Raw genomic sequence first — 16,165 nt, 5'->3', positions numbered from 1 at the left:
CGTATCTTCTGCTCCCTCGATAGTGAGAGAAAGCAGCAGTTTCACTTGATCCATGTTCTGACAAGTATTAATTGCCTAACTAACGTCCACCGAGCCACTAATCCACTAATCCTACATACCCCCTTCTATTGTATTTTGACCTCCAGTCAATTAACTTACTGACAAAGCACACAAGTAATAATGTATGAAGTAATAAAGATACTTGAATCGTCCCGTGCATACATGCATATATCTCATTGCTAAGAAATATGACAATGGGTGTGTAGTGACCAGCAGGTTTCGCAGCTTCTATACTAAAGACATTATGGAGATAGGAGGAGGGCAGCCTATTTTTTTTCTCACCGTAGTAACAGTCCCCTGGCAACGGACCAGAGTGCCAATTATTGCTAAAGTCCCCCAGGTTCTCCCATCTCACTCTGTGTATTAGTAGCATCAGCAGCGCCGGGAAAGTTTAGAAGCTTCATCGCGTCAGGGGAAAACGCCATCGCTGACACAGTAAGTCATTGGGATGTGTTTAATTATTCTTTTACCGTGACATATTAGATTCCAAGATAGAGCTTTAGAGTACATTTGTGATTTCATTTTATTAATGTGTATGGTTTTTACAATCCTGTTTTTTCATATTTCTGTTACCATGAGTCAGAATAGTGAGAACATTTCAAATGTCTTGATGGCAGTAGATGGAAATGTTTCCGCAATTATGAGATGATAGGAATGGATTGATTATATTTTATCAGTGAATTGAGTGTGCAGTTGAAAATAATAATGCAAAATGAAAAAATGTTGATGGTCCTTTAATTGTTTTCTGGATTATAGATTCATTGAGACAGTACAATCAATAAATGTTGTAATTAATACTTTTCAAGTCTCAGTTCCGATGTAGTCTATTGCAGTATTTCAATAGTGGCTCCTGTGTTGCAGTCATAGCATCTCTCTGTATTTCCCAGGGCTCTGACCCTGGCCATATAGGCTCCTCTGCCGGAGGACGGGGGCTCCAAACCTTCCTCCTGCTGGATTAGTGAGAGCGAGAGAGAGAGAGAGAGCTAGAGAGAGAACGAGAACGAGAACGTGAGAGAAACAGAGAGGATTCAGCATGGGGTCCAGCTCCTCTTCCTATGCCCCAAAAACCATATATCTGGACGTGGATGGAAAGGTTCAGAAGGTGGGTTCTCCTCTATCAGGTTTATATTATCTCTATTTTCCCCATTCCTTTTTTTTTTTCCCCCCGATTTCTAACTGTTACTAATCTCTCTAGATAAGGTAGGTCCACCTCTTTATGAAACCTCACAAACTAATTGTCTCTCTTTTTTTCCCATTCTTTTTATCTTCAAACATTTTCTCGAAGTGTATCTATTATTCTCCGGATCAGCCGACTTAACAGATTGCGCCATCAGCTATTTTCTCTACCGTAGCTAGTCAGCATACTTGAAATGAAGTAGTGAACACCAAGATTGAATCTCTTATTACCTGTCCATGAGTTCCATCCATTTTCATTAGCGCATATCCTGGTTGACCAGAAAAGGAGATCCACAGACACAGTATCCATGTTCTTCTCTCTGTGTGAGAGAGGATGTACTCTGAGCTCGTCAGTGGGAGTGCTGGGGTCTCTCCGTGGGGACTCCTGTATCAGAGTTAGACTCTTATCATAGACAGCATCCAAAGTACCTTGTGTGATTACATCTCTTCGATCATTGAGGTCCCTGGCTGCAATGATGGAGTCGACCAATAGACAGACTGGATGGTGAAATGGTGTGTGTTTTTTTTTCGAGTAATGGCAGGCTACACTTAGAATACAGTATGGTTTGACTACTGTAAGAATCAGGTGACCAAATCAAAGTCATATAATCTCTACAGGTGTCTAATGATATTGACACAATATGGCTCCACGGTTTTTGTTGGTTCCCACACACCTAATCTTGTGCACCAGTCATTCTGTGCACCTTGTTGCCTGTATTCTCTATTTTATTTCTACATTTGTGGTGAAAAAGTTGTGAATTCCCCTCAAAACATGAGTCAGGTGTGAGGCCTCTGAAATAGCTGTGTTTTCAATAAACCAAGAGGTGGTGTGACATTGTGTTTCACAGGTGTTTGTGGCATACTTTAAACGAGCACAGACGGTGCCACCTGTTGCTAGCATGTTCTATGTCTCCATTGTTTTCTACTCCCCCCTCAGTCTGAGGAAAACTAGAGATGGTCCCGTGTGGCTCAGTTGGTGAAAGCTCGTTTCTTTCAAGGTTTTCGGGTTAAATTCCCGCAAGGATCACATACAGGAAAACGTATGCACTCACTGTACTGTAAGGAAAACCAAAATTGTTTGGTGGACTAATTCATTATCAAAGGGGGAAGAAACAGAACGTGATATTTGTGAGGGTAGAAACATCACTAGCCTACCCGGTATGTTCTTGTTATCGCAGCTCCCGGGCCATTGCACTGTAATCATGTAATACACATACTGTAGATAACAATATAGGCTACTGTGTCTCATATTTGCTCTCATCATATGCTTCAACATCGTGGTGATCACCGACTCAGAAGATTAGGTGATCTCGCTCTCTGAGGCTGACGTGAGTAAATCACGAAGAACTTAAAATGCTATGGGCCCTCAAAGTCTTTCGTCAGGTCAAAGGTTTTCCAGGGCGCGCTCTCAGAGCATGCGCACAACAGCTGGCATGCATATTCACGGGCATTTTCAACCTCTCCTCGTCCCAGTCTGTAATCCCCACATGTTTTAAGACGACCACCATCATTCCTGTTCCCAAGAACTGTAAGGCTTCATGCCACAATGACTACCGCCCTGTAGCACTCACATCTATAATCATGAAGTGCTTTGAGAGGCTGGATATGGCACACATCAACTTCATCATCCCAAACACCCTAGACCAACTCCAATTTGCATCCCGCCCCAACAGATCTACAGACGACACAATCTCAATTGCACTCCACACTGCCCTCACCCACCTAGATACGTAAGAGGAATACCAACGTGAGAACGCTGTTCATTGACTTGAGCTCAGTGTCAAACACTATTGTCCCCTCCAAGCTCGTCACCAAGCTTAGGACTCTGGGTCTGAACACCTCCTTCTGCAACTGGATCCTGGACTTCCTAACAGGCCGACCCCAGGTGGTGAGGGTAGGCAACATCACCTCCGCAACGCTGACCCTCAACACGAGGGCCCCACAGGGGTGTGTGCTTAGTCCCCTCCTGTACTCCTTGTTCAACCACAACAGCGTGGCCACGCACGACTCCAATACCATCATCACGTTTGCTGACGACACGGAGGTGGTAGGCCTGATCACCAGCGACGATGAGTCAGCATACAGGGAGGAGGTCAGTGACCTGGCAGTGTRGGGTCGGAAACAACCACCTCTCCCTCAACGTCAGTAAGACCAWGGAGCTGATCGTGGACTACAGGAAAGGGGTGGGGCAAGCACTCCCCCATCCACATCGACGGGGCTGCAGTGGAGCAGGTCAAGTGCTTCAAGTTCTTCGGTGTCTAAATCACTAAGGACTTAAAATGCTATGGGCCCTCAAATCCTCAAAAAGTTCTACAGCTGTACCATTGAGAGCATCTTGACTGGCTGCATCACTGCTTGGTATGGAAATAGTACCGCCCTCGATCGCATGGCACTACAGAGGGTGGTAAGGACAGCCCAGTGCATAATTGGGACCGAGCTCCCTGCCATCCAGGACCTCTATATCGAGCGGTGCGAAAGGAAGGCCCTGAAAATCGTTAAAGATTCCCACCACCCAAGCCATTTAGACTATTCTCTAGTGCTGAGCGATTAATCGAAATGTCAGTCATTTTTCCATGTCGGCTCAATTACTTGAGTTCCATTTCATTCATTTTTTTTGGTGTGAGAACAATGCGCACATTGCACTGCAGTTTCTTTAGAGATATATCAGATCATTTGCCCGACCGGTGCGATGTAGTAGGGAGTTGTAGTTTCCAACAGTTCTACATAGTTTATTGCAGAAAGAGTGATAATTAACCACAATGACCATTATCCATTGCGGGGCTAAACTTCTCCAGTCTGTGTTTCTTTTACGCTATGTAGGAGACAGAAGAATGTGAGATCAAGAAATGGTACGTAGAGAGCAGTTTCTTCAAGAGGTACCTCTACGTGAAAATACATGATCTAAGTGATTGATCGTTGGTATTCAGCAGTCATAAAAGCGTGCTGTATTTACCTTGAAGAACTACTAAAATAGTGATTTTGTCAGACAGCATAGGCAGCAGCTCTATAGCGGTGAGATGATGACTTGGAACGAAATAATAAAGTCATCAAATAAAACAAATAGAATATACACAACTGAAATATTTTATTAAAGTAAAGTAATGTGAATAAATTATTGTTAATAGGTGATGAGCAGGAATGGGCAGTCACTACCATGGGACTTTCATTAATTGTTTTAATCTGTGTTGTTACAGCATTCAACCCACATAATGCATAGTGCATTTAATGTTGGAAAAAATTATTGAAACCGAAATCAAACATTTTGATACTTAAAAAAATATATATATAATCCGAAACAGAAACAACCTCAGAAAGCACGAAACACTTTTTGTTCTACTTTGTCATTTTTACATTGTTATTGATTGCTGCATTGTTGGGGTTAGAGCTTGCAAGAAAGGCATTTTTACATTTAAGTCATTTAGCAGACGCTCTTATCCAGAGCGACTTACAAATTGGAAAGTTCATACATATTCATCCTGGTCCCCCCGTGGGGAATGAACCCACAACCCTGGCGTTGCAAGTGCCATGCTCTACCAAGTGAGCCACACGGGACCATGTCCACACGGGACCATCGCACATACACACGGGACCATGTCCACACGGGACCATGTCCACACGGGACCATGTCCACACGGGACCATGTCCACACGGGACCATGTCCACACGGGACCATGTCACATACTTGTGCATGTGACATTCAAACTTGAAACTTCTCTTATAGAATGTTGCATGTTATACAATGGGTGGATTTAATCCTGGATGCTGATTGGTTAAAACCCCTTTCCAGCCTGTGTCTATTGCGATGTTGCATTTGGTAGCATTTCAAATAGCAACTGCTTCTCTAATGGATATGTCCTCCAATTTCTTCGGCTCATTAAATCTTGAACGCATTCCCGGAATAAAAATGGTAAATTCCCCCGGCATATTTAACCCACTTAGCACAAGTGAATCCACCGGATTTTGTTACCTTTGTACACCAACTAGCCTATTTCTTCAAGTCTGCTTTGATTTTGAATACATAGAGCCAGGCACTTAGTAAGCCCAGTATACTTGTGATGACACAAACCCCTGTTGTTGTGGTCGCATAGAGTGGTTCAAGTAGAGACCTGAAAGTGACACATGTCCATTCGAGGGCTCGAGAGTTTGAGGGATTGTCTACTGCATCTGCTTGTGCAAAAGGTCTTCAAGTTGTTGGAGGCTAGCCAACATCGCAAGCTTAGATACACTTTACTTGACAATGAATCTCAGACAGGCACAATATGAAACGAATATGTGTGCCATCAGTATACCACAAATAGGAACTAACATTGTTAATGAAATGTATAATCTGTTTGGACATTTCTGTGTATATTGCTGTGGTTTACAGAGAATGATACACACTCTCTCGCTGGGTTGATGACGCAAGTATTTGTTGCTAGTATGTTGATGGAGTGTCGTATTATCGACGAGTTTGGGTTGGTCCCTGACAAGGGTAGGCTACACTGGGTTGAGTTAACACACATTTTCAACTGCATGCCTTTGTGATTTAGTCCTCAATATTTGAACTCGTAACATACAGGGCTCACTTGAAAAAGAGATCTTAATGTGACTTCCCTGTTTAAATAAAGGATAAATATCTTTAAAAAAAACACTATTGTTTTCTACCCCCACTCTTTCCACTGTAGCCTTTTTTTTTTTTTTACAACAGACTCAGGTCTCACAGAGAGCAGACTGTTTTCAGGTGGCTTGAGATGCATAGGGAGACGGACGACTCTCACCATTCGTCTGCCTTTTTTCCCCCAGGTGGTTTTCAGTCGGCATTGTAGCCCATGTGACATCAAGGAGCTTCTTTGTTCCTCGTCCAACATCCCCAGGTCAGTGACATTTCAGCTGCGGCTGCCTCCTTCCCTCGTCTCTCTCACCATTCTCTCACCATTCTCTCACCGTCACACATCAGTCGAAAGTATGCATGACACACGGCACATTTGTTTCAAGTTCACCACAAACCTATCGTCTCTCTATCCTGACTGAGCTTCGTGAACGATAAGTCAACTACAAGTAAACACCAAACGACAAKCATCGCGTGTGTTGTGTTTTAGAGCATGTTAACAAGAAATGTAGGTTGCAATCTTAATGGATCCCTATACAGTGCACTACTTTGGTGCCCTGGTCAAAAGTAGTGCAATTTGGGAATAGGGTGTGCTTCCTGGAACACATCCTTATTATTTATTATTGTTGTTCCCCCTCCGTAGGAATACTGCCATCATGATGGTGGATCTTGAAGGGGCTCTGGTGTCCATAGACCCGACCATGCCTACCAACTCTCCCAAGTAACACGTCACCTTTACCCTCATCACCAAATCTCAATGATACAGTATTTGCTCTATTGAGCTGGGTCATAGAAAAGCATTCCTGACCGTTGTTAATCCAAGGAACGCATTGCCTATGTACCGTGTGTTGAAATACTTTTCAAATGTGATGTAATCAACGACTTGACGACTGACGTTGGAATGTCACTGGCATGTTTTACAGCTCCTTGTACAAAGTCGTTTCTTTGTCCACCGGTCAGCTAGGAGGTGACGTACCCCATCGCGATATTTCAAATTCAGCATCACTTTTTTAACCTTTGACCTTTTAGATCTTAATTCATTCTTTACTCACATCACTCACATAAAAGCTATCGCAACCAAACTTAAAAAACAACGTTAAAACAACTCTGGGTACTAAACGTGATTTTTGATGACTAGAGTGATTGCTTTTTGTTTGTGTGCGCCCACAGAGAAAGAAGACATGTTTCAGAACGTGTTATCTCAGGTGGCAGAGCAGTTCAGTAGGTAATTGGTGTGTTTATGTTTCACTGCAGACAGAAGCATTCCGCTTTAGCCTTTTCCCTTTCCGCAGAAGTACCTCTATGACACCTAGGGCCTTTTCAAACAAACCCCTTTCGCGTATTTTTTTTGCAGGGCTTTCCGGATCAACGAGCTGAAAACTGAGGTGACCAACAGACTGGCCATGTTGGAGAAAAGAGTTGAGTGTATGTGCAAGTTTTTTTTGTTTGTTTGACTATCGGTGTGTTTCTCTCTTTGTGTGTGCGTTGCTTCACTGTTACTGAATTCACCATTTTAGGTACTAACAGTCGTGTTGTCGTTACAGTGGAGGGACTGAAGGTGGTGGAGATTGAGAAGTGCAAAAATGACCTAAAGAAACTACGAGATGAGATGACATCCAGAGGAGGAGGGAGGTACGATGACCTTTAACATAAATGACACTCACCAAGCCATGCTTCAGATTTCTTAGGATATTCTATAGTAAGACTTTTATGTTGGTTTTAAAATGTTGTTGTGATTTATAGGAATTATACAGCTAGCAGATTAATGATACAAATATGATGTATTTTCTCCCATCTCTTCAGAGTTGGGAACTGTCCCTGCAAATACAACTTCTCAGACGACGGGAAGAAACTTAATCCCAGACGTGACGTCCCAAGTTATCCAAAGGTACGGAATTAGGTGATTCTAGTAATACACAGTAGGCTATACGTTTTTTTCTCAAACCTAAAGATATTAATCACTTTGACATCATTAATCCTAGAACTGAGGCTGTGACTTCCCTCTCATTTCTACAGTACACCTTATCCCAGGAGACTATTGAAGCACTGAAGAAGCCAACATTTGATGTCTGGCATTGGGAACACAATGAGGTTAGTTCTCTTGAGATTCATCTATCATCTGATATCTATCATAATTCCATCCAGGCCTATATAATCACATTTTCGTAGTAAAACATTTTGAAGTATTTTCTCTACACTCAAAAACGATCTTTTAGTATTTTCTTCATGAGTCCAATTGTGCATGTCAGCAATCATGTTTTCAAGATAGAACACTTGCTGCGCCTTATGATGATGCGTGTAGTGTTCTTTTAACTGTGTCTTTGATCGGTGGCTTAGATGCTGAGCTGCTTGGAGTACATGTACCATGACCTGGGATTGGTGAAGGAATTCAACATGAACCCCATCACTCTCAAACGTTGGCTGGTACAAGTAGAACTGTATAAAAGCAATTATCTCAATGTACAAGTGGATATGCAATTGATATGAAACAATGGCTTCCAAGAAGAGAACCTAAAAGTATTGATGACCATTTGGATAGTTTGATTGACAGCTTTCTTTCTCACAGCTGGGCATTCAGGAGAACTATCGCAGCAACCCGTTCCACAACTTCCGCCACTGCTTCTGTGTCAGTCAGATGATGTATGGGATGATTAACCTGTGTAACCTGCCGGTAAGAAACGACGGTACTAATATAATATAATACGTGCCATTTACCAGACACACATGGTCTATAACTAGGGTCCAGACTTTTTTTCCTGGTCAGGTCAGGTGGTCAGGAAAACCTTCTGGCACCTTGTATTAGAGATCAGAGACATTAGCACGTTCTGTGTATGTTCCTCAGGAGAAGATGACTCTGACGGACATGGGCATTCTCATGACAGCTGCAGTGTGCCACGACCTGGACCACCCCGGCTACAACAACACGTAAGCGCCCAAAGGTTCCTACTCTGCGCCTCAGTTCCCACTGCTCTACAGCCTTGACTTAGATCGCTGAATAGATGTGGACGACAGACACAATACGGATGTTTCGGAAGTCCTTCAATTCTGTTATTACATCGTGGAAATGGTCCAATCTATACTTCCAGTTTTGATGTGAGGTCGGGAGTTCCGGTGAAACTCTGGGTCCTGGTGATTATAGGCTTCCCTGGTCAGGTCATGTTGTCAAGGAAAACTGATTCATGTCACAGAGGTTTATTTTGCCTGTCAGGTATCAGATCAACGCTCGCACAGAGCTGGCCGTGCGTTACAACGATATATCTCCCCTGGAGAACCATCACTGCGCCGTGGCCTTCCAGATCCTCTCGCTGCCCGAGTGCAACATATTTGCCAACGTGGAGTTGGAGGCCTACAAGCAGATCAGACAGGTATGCGGTGACCTAGGCTAATGCACAGTGATTCTTTCTGCATACCAAATGGCACCCTATTACCTACATAGTGCACCACTATTGACAGAAGTAGTGCACTAAATGGGGCGGCAGGTAGCCTAGTGGTTAGAGCTTTGGACTAGTAACCGAAAGGTTGCAAGATCGAATCCACGAGCTGACAAGGTAAAAATCTGTCGTTCTGCCCCTGAACAAGGCAGTGTTCTTAGGCCGTCATTGAAAATAAGAATTTGTTCTTAACTGACTTGCCTAGTTAAATAAAGGTAAAACAAAAAAATATAGGGAATAGGGTGCCACTTAGCATACAACCTTTGTCTTTTTGCATTTCCCTCTCTCCAACTAACCACAAGATGTTTTGAGGCAGGAGGGGGATTTCATMATTTCTGATGATTCCATCTCCCTTACAGGCCATCATTACCCTGATCTTGGCCACAGACATGGCCCGGCATGGAGAAATATTAGACTCCTTCAAACATAAAGTGGACAGCTTTGACTTCACCAACGAGGAGCATGTCACATGCGTACGTATTGTACATCACATGACATCAACTGACTATGTATACTGTCATCAAGATGTGCCAAATAGGCATACCTTTGTTCAGGTATAGCCTCAGCAAACGACAGAAACTAGGAGGAGTGCACTATATCAAAGACAGGGATGGAAAAATAGGGCATACCCAAGAAAGACTTTGAATAGTGGCCTGGAGATACACTATATATACAAAGGTATGTGGACACCCCTTCAAATTAGTGGATTCGGCTATTTCAGCCACATCCGTTACTGACAGGTGTATAAAATTGAGCACACAGCCATGCAATCTCCATAGACAAACATTGGCAGTAGAATGGCCTTAATGAAGAGCTCAGTGACTTTCAACTTGGCATTGTCATAGGATACCACCTTTCCAATAAGTCAGTTGGTCAAATTTCTGCCCTGCTAGAGCTGCCCCGGTCAACTGTAAGTGCTGTTATTGTGAAGTGGAAACGTCTAGGAGCAACAACGGCTCGGCCGTGAAGTGATAGGCCACACAAGCTCACAGAACAGGAACGCTGAAGCACATACTGTGGCACGAAAATAACGTCTGTCCTCGGTTGCAACACTCACTACCAAGTTCCAAACTGCCTCTGGAAGCAACGTCAGCACAATAACTGTTTGTCGGGAGCTTCATGAAATGGGTTTCCATGGCTGAGCAGCCGCACTAAGACCACAATGCCAAGTGTCGGCTGGAGTGGTGTAAAGCTCTCCGCCATTGGACTCTGGAGTAGTGGAAACGTGTTCTCTGGAGTGATTAATCACGCTTCACCATCTGGCAGTCCGGTCTGGCGTATTCCAGGAGAACACTACCTGCCCGAATGCATAGTGCCAACTGTAAAGTTTGGTGGAGGAGAAATACTGGTCTGGGGCTGATTTTCATGGTCCGGGCTAGTTCCCTTAGTTCCAGTGAAGGAAAATCTTAACGCTTCACATACAATGACATTGTAGAAGATTCTTCCAACATTGTGGCAACAGTTTAGGGAAGGCCCTTTCCTGTTTCAGCATGAAAATGCCCCCATGCACAAAGCGAGGTCCATACAGAAATGACTTGTCGAGATCGGTGTGGAAGAACTTGACTGGCCTGCACAGAGCCCTGACCTCAACCCCATCGAACACCTTTGGGATGAATTGGAACACCGACTTGCGAGCCAGGCCTAATCGCCCAACATCAGTGYCCGACCTCACTAATGCTCTTATGGCTGAATGGAAGCAAGTCCCCACAGCAATGTTCCAACATCTATCAGAAAGCTTTCCAGAAGATTGGAGGCTGTTATAGCAGCAAAGGGKGGATCAACTCCATATTAATGCTCATTTTGGAAAGAGATGTTCGACGAGCAGGTGTTCACATACTTTTGGTCGTGTAGTGTTATGTGATTGTAATGGAGCTAAGAATGTACTGTAAACTCACTCCACAGCTATCTGGAAATGTTGCAGACGGAGATATCGAACTAGATCTTTTTTGATAGCTCAAACGGTTGGTATGTTGTCAAGGAGGGCAGTCACGTGTGTCTCCAAGCAGAGGATCACTGGTTCAAGCCCGATACAGGTACAGTGGAAGACAGGGACAGGGGAGGACGCTAAACTGTTAGCAGCACACGGATGTCCGTTCCATGATGTCAGTCCGGTCCTATCCTATGGAATAAAGCCAGAGGGTTCTAAGATAAAGTGCCTGTGTTCATCTCGATTGCTCCAAAGCCTTTTACCACAAGTACAGTGCCGTGAAAAAGTATTTGCCCCCTTTTATGATGTTCTCTACTTTTGCATATTTTTGATTCTGAATGTTATCAGATCTTCAACCAAAACCTAATATTAGATAAAGGGAACCTTAGTAAACAAATAACACAACAATGACATACTTATTACAGGTTCCCTTTATCTAATATTAGGTTTTGGTTGAAGATCTGATAACATTCAGAATAAAAGAATATGCAAAAATAGAGAAAATCAGAAAGTGGACAAATACTTTTTCACCGAACTGTAGACCTTTCCTGAAAAGTCACACTAGCTAGCCAATGCTAAAAAYGATGGTTGTGTTGCCATAATGCACRGTGAAAATGACTCTGTATTCCTTGTCTGTATGTGTGCAGCTGAAGATGGTTCTGATCAAATGCTGTGACATCTCCAACGAGGTCCGGCCAACCGAGGTGGCCGAACCCTGGGTGGACTGTCTGCTGGAGGAGTACTTCATGCAGGTGACCTCAATCAAGTCTAATCATGTCTAATAATAATAACGTCTAATAATGTGTAATAAGAAAGTCTAATAATAGTGAGTCTAGTAATGTGTTGATTGGATTTTTGGAGTGAAAACGGGTTCAGATGTCACTCTTGAAGTTGTGCATGCTTTCTTGAGAAGGGTAAAAATCGTTGACATTTCGGCCATCTTGGCCTTCATCGGGACGAATCTGTCGATAAGAACGATGTCATGAAAGAGTGGGGTGACATGTACAAACCCTCCTGTCTCGGGAATTGACAGAGTGACAGGGAGAAGACTGAAGGGCTGCCTGTGGCTCCGTTTATGGACAGAGACAAAGTGACCAAGCCCACTGCCCAGATCGGATTCATCAAGTTTGTCCTCATCCCAATGTTCGAGACAGTCCTGAAGGTAGGCGTGTGTGTTTTTAACTACAAAGCAAATGACAATATAGACATAGTGTGTAAGTACAGTATGTGCGTGGCAGTGTTGGTGTTTGTGCACACGAGCGTGTGTGCATGTGTGCCGCCTGTGAGTGTTTGTGTGTGCTTCCGTTTGTACACGTCTCTTATATTTCATGACCTCTTGAAAACAATGCCAGTGGATAATTGCATATTGACTAGAAAAGGCTGCAGTCCTGAATACCTACCCACCAAMCTCCCCTGTGTGTGTTGCAGCTCTTCCCCCAGATTGAGGAGATCATGGTGCAGCCTCTGAGAGAYTCTAGAGACCACTACGAGGAGCTGAAGCAGATCGATGACGCCATGACAGAGGTATGAAAACAGTTCACACTTAATAATTACAATGTCCTTCAGGATCGGGGTCAATTCCATTTAAACTCCAGCAAATTCCAATTCCCGATTTTCCTTGTTGAATAACATTGGACAGAATTGGAATTTCTTATTACTCACGATCAACCAGGGTATTTGTATCCTGGGGGGTGTCAAACCACTTTCTAACATAAAGGTGTGTCTTTTGTTCAATGAGGCACAGAAGAAAAAAACGGAAAATATGTCATTAGGAGGGAAGAAGAAGTAGGCTTTGCTGCTGCTGCGAGCACAGTGGTACTGTGTAAGTAACTGACTCTGATTGGCCTGTAGTGTTAGTCCTGAGTGCCCCCTCTCTCTTCTGCCTCTCTCCAGTCTGCCAACAACAACACTGCTGCAAGCTAGTGAGCTAGCTATAGTAGGACCGCAAAGTTTTTTTCTACTACGACCGCACAATATTTTCATCACTCTGAATTTGCTTTCGAAAAAAGAACTGAATAAACAAAAAGAATCAGCTCAACTCTACTGCATTCAAAAATTTTGTTTTCACAAAAACAACAACAGACTGTTGAGTACTTGGAACCACTAGCAAGATTAGGCTCTTCCGTTGAAGACGACGTTTATAGTTCAAATATTCAGTTCTATAGTATTCCCCTCCAATTTGCACCAATCAGTCCTGGCCCTTGGGAGGGAGGGCACTCACCTCAACACCAAAAACGAAGCGGGTCATTTACATAGACCTGCAGCCCAGTGGCAAAAGCAAAGTGGTGAAAACGTTGTGCTGTCTAAACGTCATCAATGTGTGTAGTGGGATTCGKCACAAACTCATTGATAACGTTTTGACGACCGAATGGTATCTTCCCCGTCTACGATTTTACAGTTTTTCTCTCCCATTGCTGTGTGTGGTGTTGCAAGTTCATAGTGTGCACGATTTTCCACAGCGAAGAGCATTGTGATGAATGGAGCCAAATCACAATCAAGAATGCTTTGTCCTCTTATTAAAACACATTGTGTGTGTGCGTGTGCATGTGKGTGCGTGTGTCACTTAATCAGAATCCTGTCTCTGGAGAATGCAGTCTGATATCCTGAGGTGCTTGTTTCATTTTAGGGCTCTGGCTCTCGTTTTATGATCCAAAAATTCAAGAAGGTCGTGGGTCGTCCTGATCTGCGTCTTTGAAGACAAGATGGAGGGTGAAAAGAGTTCTCTTCTACACACTGAGCCAACCTCAGACAACATGAAACCCCCTGGTTGATCTCCACTGTTTTGTTATGGACATTACAGAAGGACAATGGCTCTGTTTCAATGTCCACRCTAGCATACTACTTAGGAAGAATTAATGTATCAGGTACATTGGAGAGATAGCCAATGTGTTTTATTGGTGTAGTCTGTATTTTTTTTTTTTCATTTTTACTGTAATTTCTGAAAGCTAATTGGTCATTGTAGGTATCAATTACTGTGTTCACACAGGCAGCCTATTTCTGATCTTTTTTGCCCAATAATTGGCAAAAGATCTGATCTGATTGATCAAAAGGAAAATTGGTCTGTCTGTGTATACGCAGCCTATCATCATTTCGGAGTGACAATTGGTCATTGTAGGTATCAACATGCCATATTTTCTGCTTTCTGTTTTTAGCCACACTTGTTGGTGTTGCCTATTACAAATAGCAACTAAGTTGTATGAACACTCTCTTTTCCTTTTCAGTTCTCCTATTCAAATGCAAAACTGTTTCTGAAACCGTTTGAATAAATTGACTCTCGATTTAAACATGTCAAGTACACAGCATATTTTAACATAATTCTGAGGTTTAAACATTATTCCAACAAATTCAACAAATTATTCCCCGGTGTGTGCACTGAATTAATTTACATAAATTCATATTTTGAGGTTCGTGTAATAGCACATCCATTGTCGTGCAATATATTCATTCTGAGATACATGTTGTAAGTTATTACAGAAGTAGTTAATTACAATCTGAAATGTTATTCTTATATTCTATTTATTTTTGCATAGCACATCCTACATAAACTGTGTAAAATACAGTACAGTTGTAAAACATATAACATCCTTTTATATGACATGTGTCACCTAGTAATAAACTCCACCAGTATTTTGAAAAGGTACAGGTTATTAAGAAGAGATTAACATGCACAGTAGTGTCTGATTTTCATCTCAGAATGTAATTCTCATCGAAGGTTCATGAGTCATGCCATTGACTCTTCTCTGATTGGTGCAGGGGTGAATGAACCAATGGGAGGTCAAGCTCGGGCGTCTTTGAAAACGTATGTACTTGACTTGATATCTGTACTCTATTGTTTATGCTTCATGCACAATACGGATGGCCCTCGCTTACGCTTGGATTTCCTACTCATTGTCATTTAGGAAAACCATTTTAAGAGCGTAGTAGCCTATAGCTCAATGCTTTGACTGGGTATGTGTTGAAACAGGACCTCTTCGCCAGTTTTCTTGCACCACCCCAAGCTACCACATTTCTCTTTAGTGTCCCTCCACAAAGATAAGTGGGTGGTATTCAACAGGTACAGTAGATTTACTAGTGCCTGTTTCATAACCGTTGTTTATTGCAACCTGTTTCACATTTCCAAGAGCGATTATTGTCCATCTGTAAGACGATACTTACATAGGATTACACTTTTTATGACCCACGTGATTCTGATGACAATTGGATGATAAAGTGTACGGCCCCGAAGAATCTAAAGAGATAGGATGTCAATACTGACATTAATGTTTGCTGCGGGTCTGCTGCTAAATACTGATGACAAAACAGGGCTGGAAAGAACTTTCCTTTGTTTGTTTTCTTTGCCAGTTGGCTTCATGTCTAAGGCCTTTTCACCTCTTTTCTCAATCTGTTTGATGGGTTCTTGGGGCTGAACTTAGGTCCTGAGTATAGCCTAGTCCTTTTGTTTAGAGGGAAGTATCTTTATTCCTCGTGTTGCATGAAAGTAATCACTAGGCCTTGCTATCGCACTCTCCCGCCCTAAAATGTATCTTTCTGATAAATGATGCTTTGCTTGTAAACTATTTGTTTTAGGTCTTTGTTTGATTCTCACTGCAGTATGATTTTGCTCTTTTCTTTCATTTCAATTACTCATAAACACCCCTCAGACATGTCCTACTCTGTTGATGATGGGGCGGCAAGAGACTGAGATAACTCCCGAGACAAGTATAACCTTTTTACATCACTCAAGTTTGTTCAAAGAAAGGACAACTCTCAGTTGACACTGAAAGACACGTCTGAAGTCTTTGAACGAAAGTAATTACCCTCCAGCCCCCTCTCCCTCTCTCCTTCCCTCTCTCCCTCCCTCCTTTGCGCAGTTCTCACTTGCGTGCAAGACATCAAGACCTCCAGTATTTACATTAACCAGAAGGAATGCTTTAATTAGCCATGACATGCTCTTATCACGAAGGAGATGCTGTTGCTTTGCCAAGCAGAGCTAAAGGGACATAT

The 16,165-nt window shown here is 42.8% G+C and overlaps 1 protein-coding gene across 2 annotated transcripts; it reads left to right on the top strand.

The window, feature by feature from the left end:
* Positions 1–434: 434 nt before the first annotated feature.
* Positions 435–14,352, top strand: LOC112068626 (high affinity cGMP-specific 3',5'-cyclic phosphodiesterase 9A). 2 transcript variants are annotated; one of them, XM_024135805.2, is made up of 19 exons: positions 435–495; positions 948–1,162; positions 6,019–6,089; positions 6,468–6,545; positions 6,748–6,791; positions 6,995–7,049; positions 7,179–7,249; positions 7,369–7,456; positions 7,628–7,712; positions 7,841–7,915; positions 8,162–8,248; positions 8,391–8,495; positions 8,667–8,749; positions 9,033–9,189; positions 9,615–9,728; positions 11,830–11,934; positions 12,216–12,344; positions 12,611–12,706; positions 13,809–14,352. In XM_024135805.2, the coding sequence occupies exons 2-19, from the start codon at positions 1,094–1,096 to the stop codon at positions 13,875–13,877; spliced, it is 1,581 nt and encodes a 526-aa protein (XP_023991573.1). In that variant the 5' UTR covers positions 435–495; positions 948–1,093; the 3' UTR covers positions 13,878–14,352. The 2 variants fall into 2 exon arrangements, with proteins under 2 accessions (XP_023991573.1, XP_070294334.1); XM_070438233.1 differs by lacking the exons at positions 435–495; positions 948–1,162; positions 6,019–6,089; positions 6,468–6,545 and having other exon boundaries at positions 6,654–6,791.
* Positions 14,353–16,165: the final 1,813 nt, after the last annotated feature.

The sequence above is a fragment of the Salvelinus sp. IW2-2015 genome, unplaced genomic scaffold (assembly GCF_002910315.2).
Source record: "Salvelinus sp. IW2-2015 unplaced genomic scaffold, ASM291031v2 Un_scaffold611, whole genome shotgun sequence".
Lineage (NCBI taxonomy): Eukaryota > Metazoa > Chordata > Actinopteri > Salmoniformes > Salmonidae > Salvelinus > Salvelinus sp. IW2-2015.
This window is presented reverse-complemented; position numbering and strand designations above follow the sequence as displayed.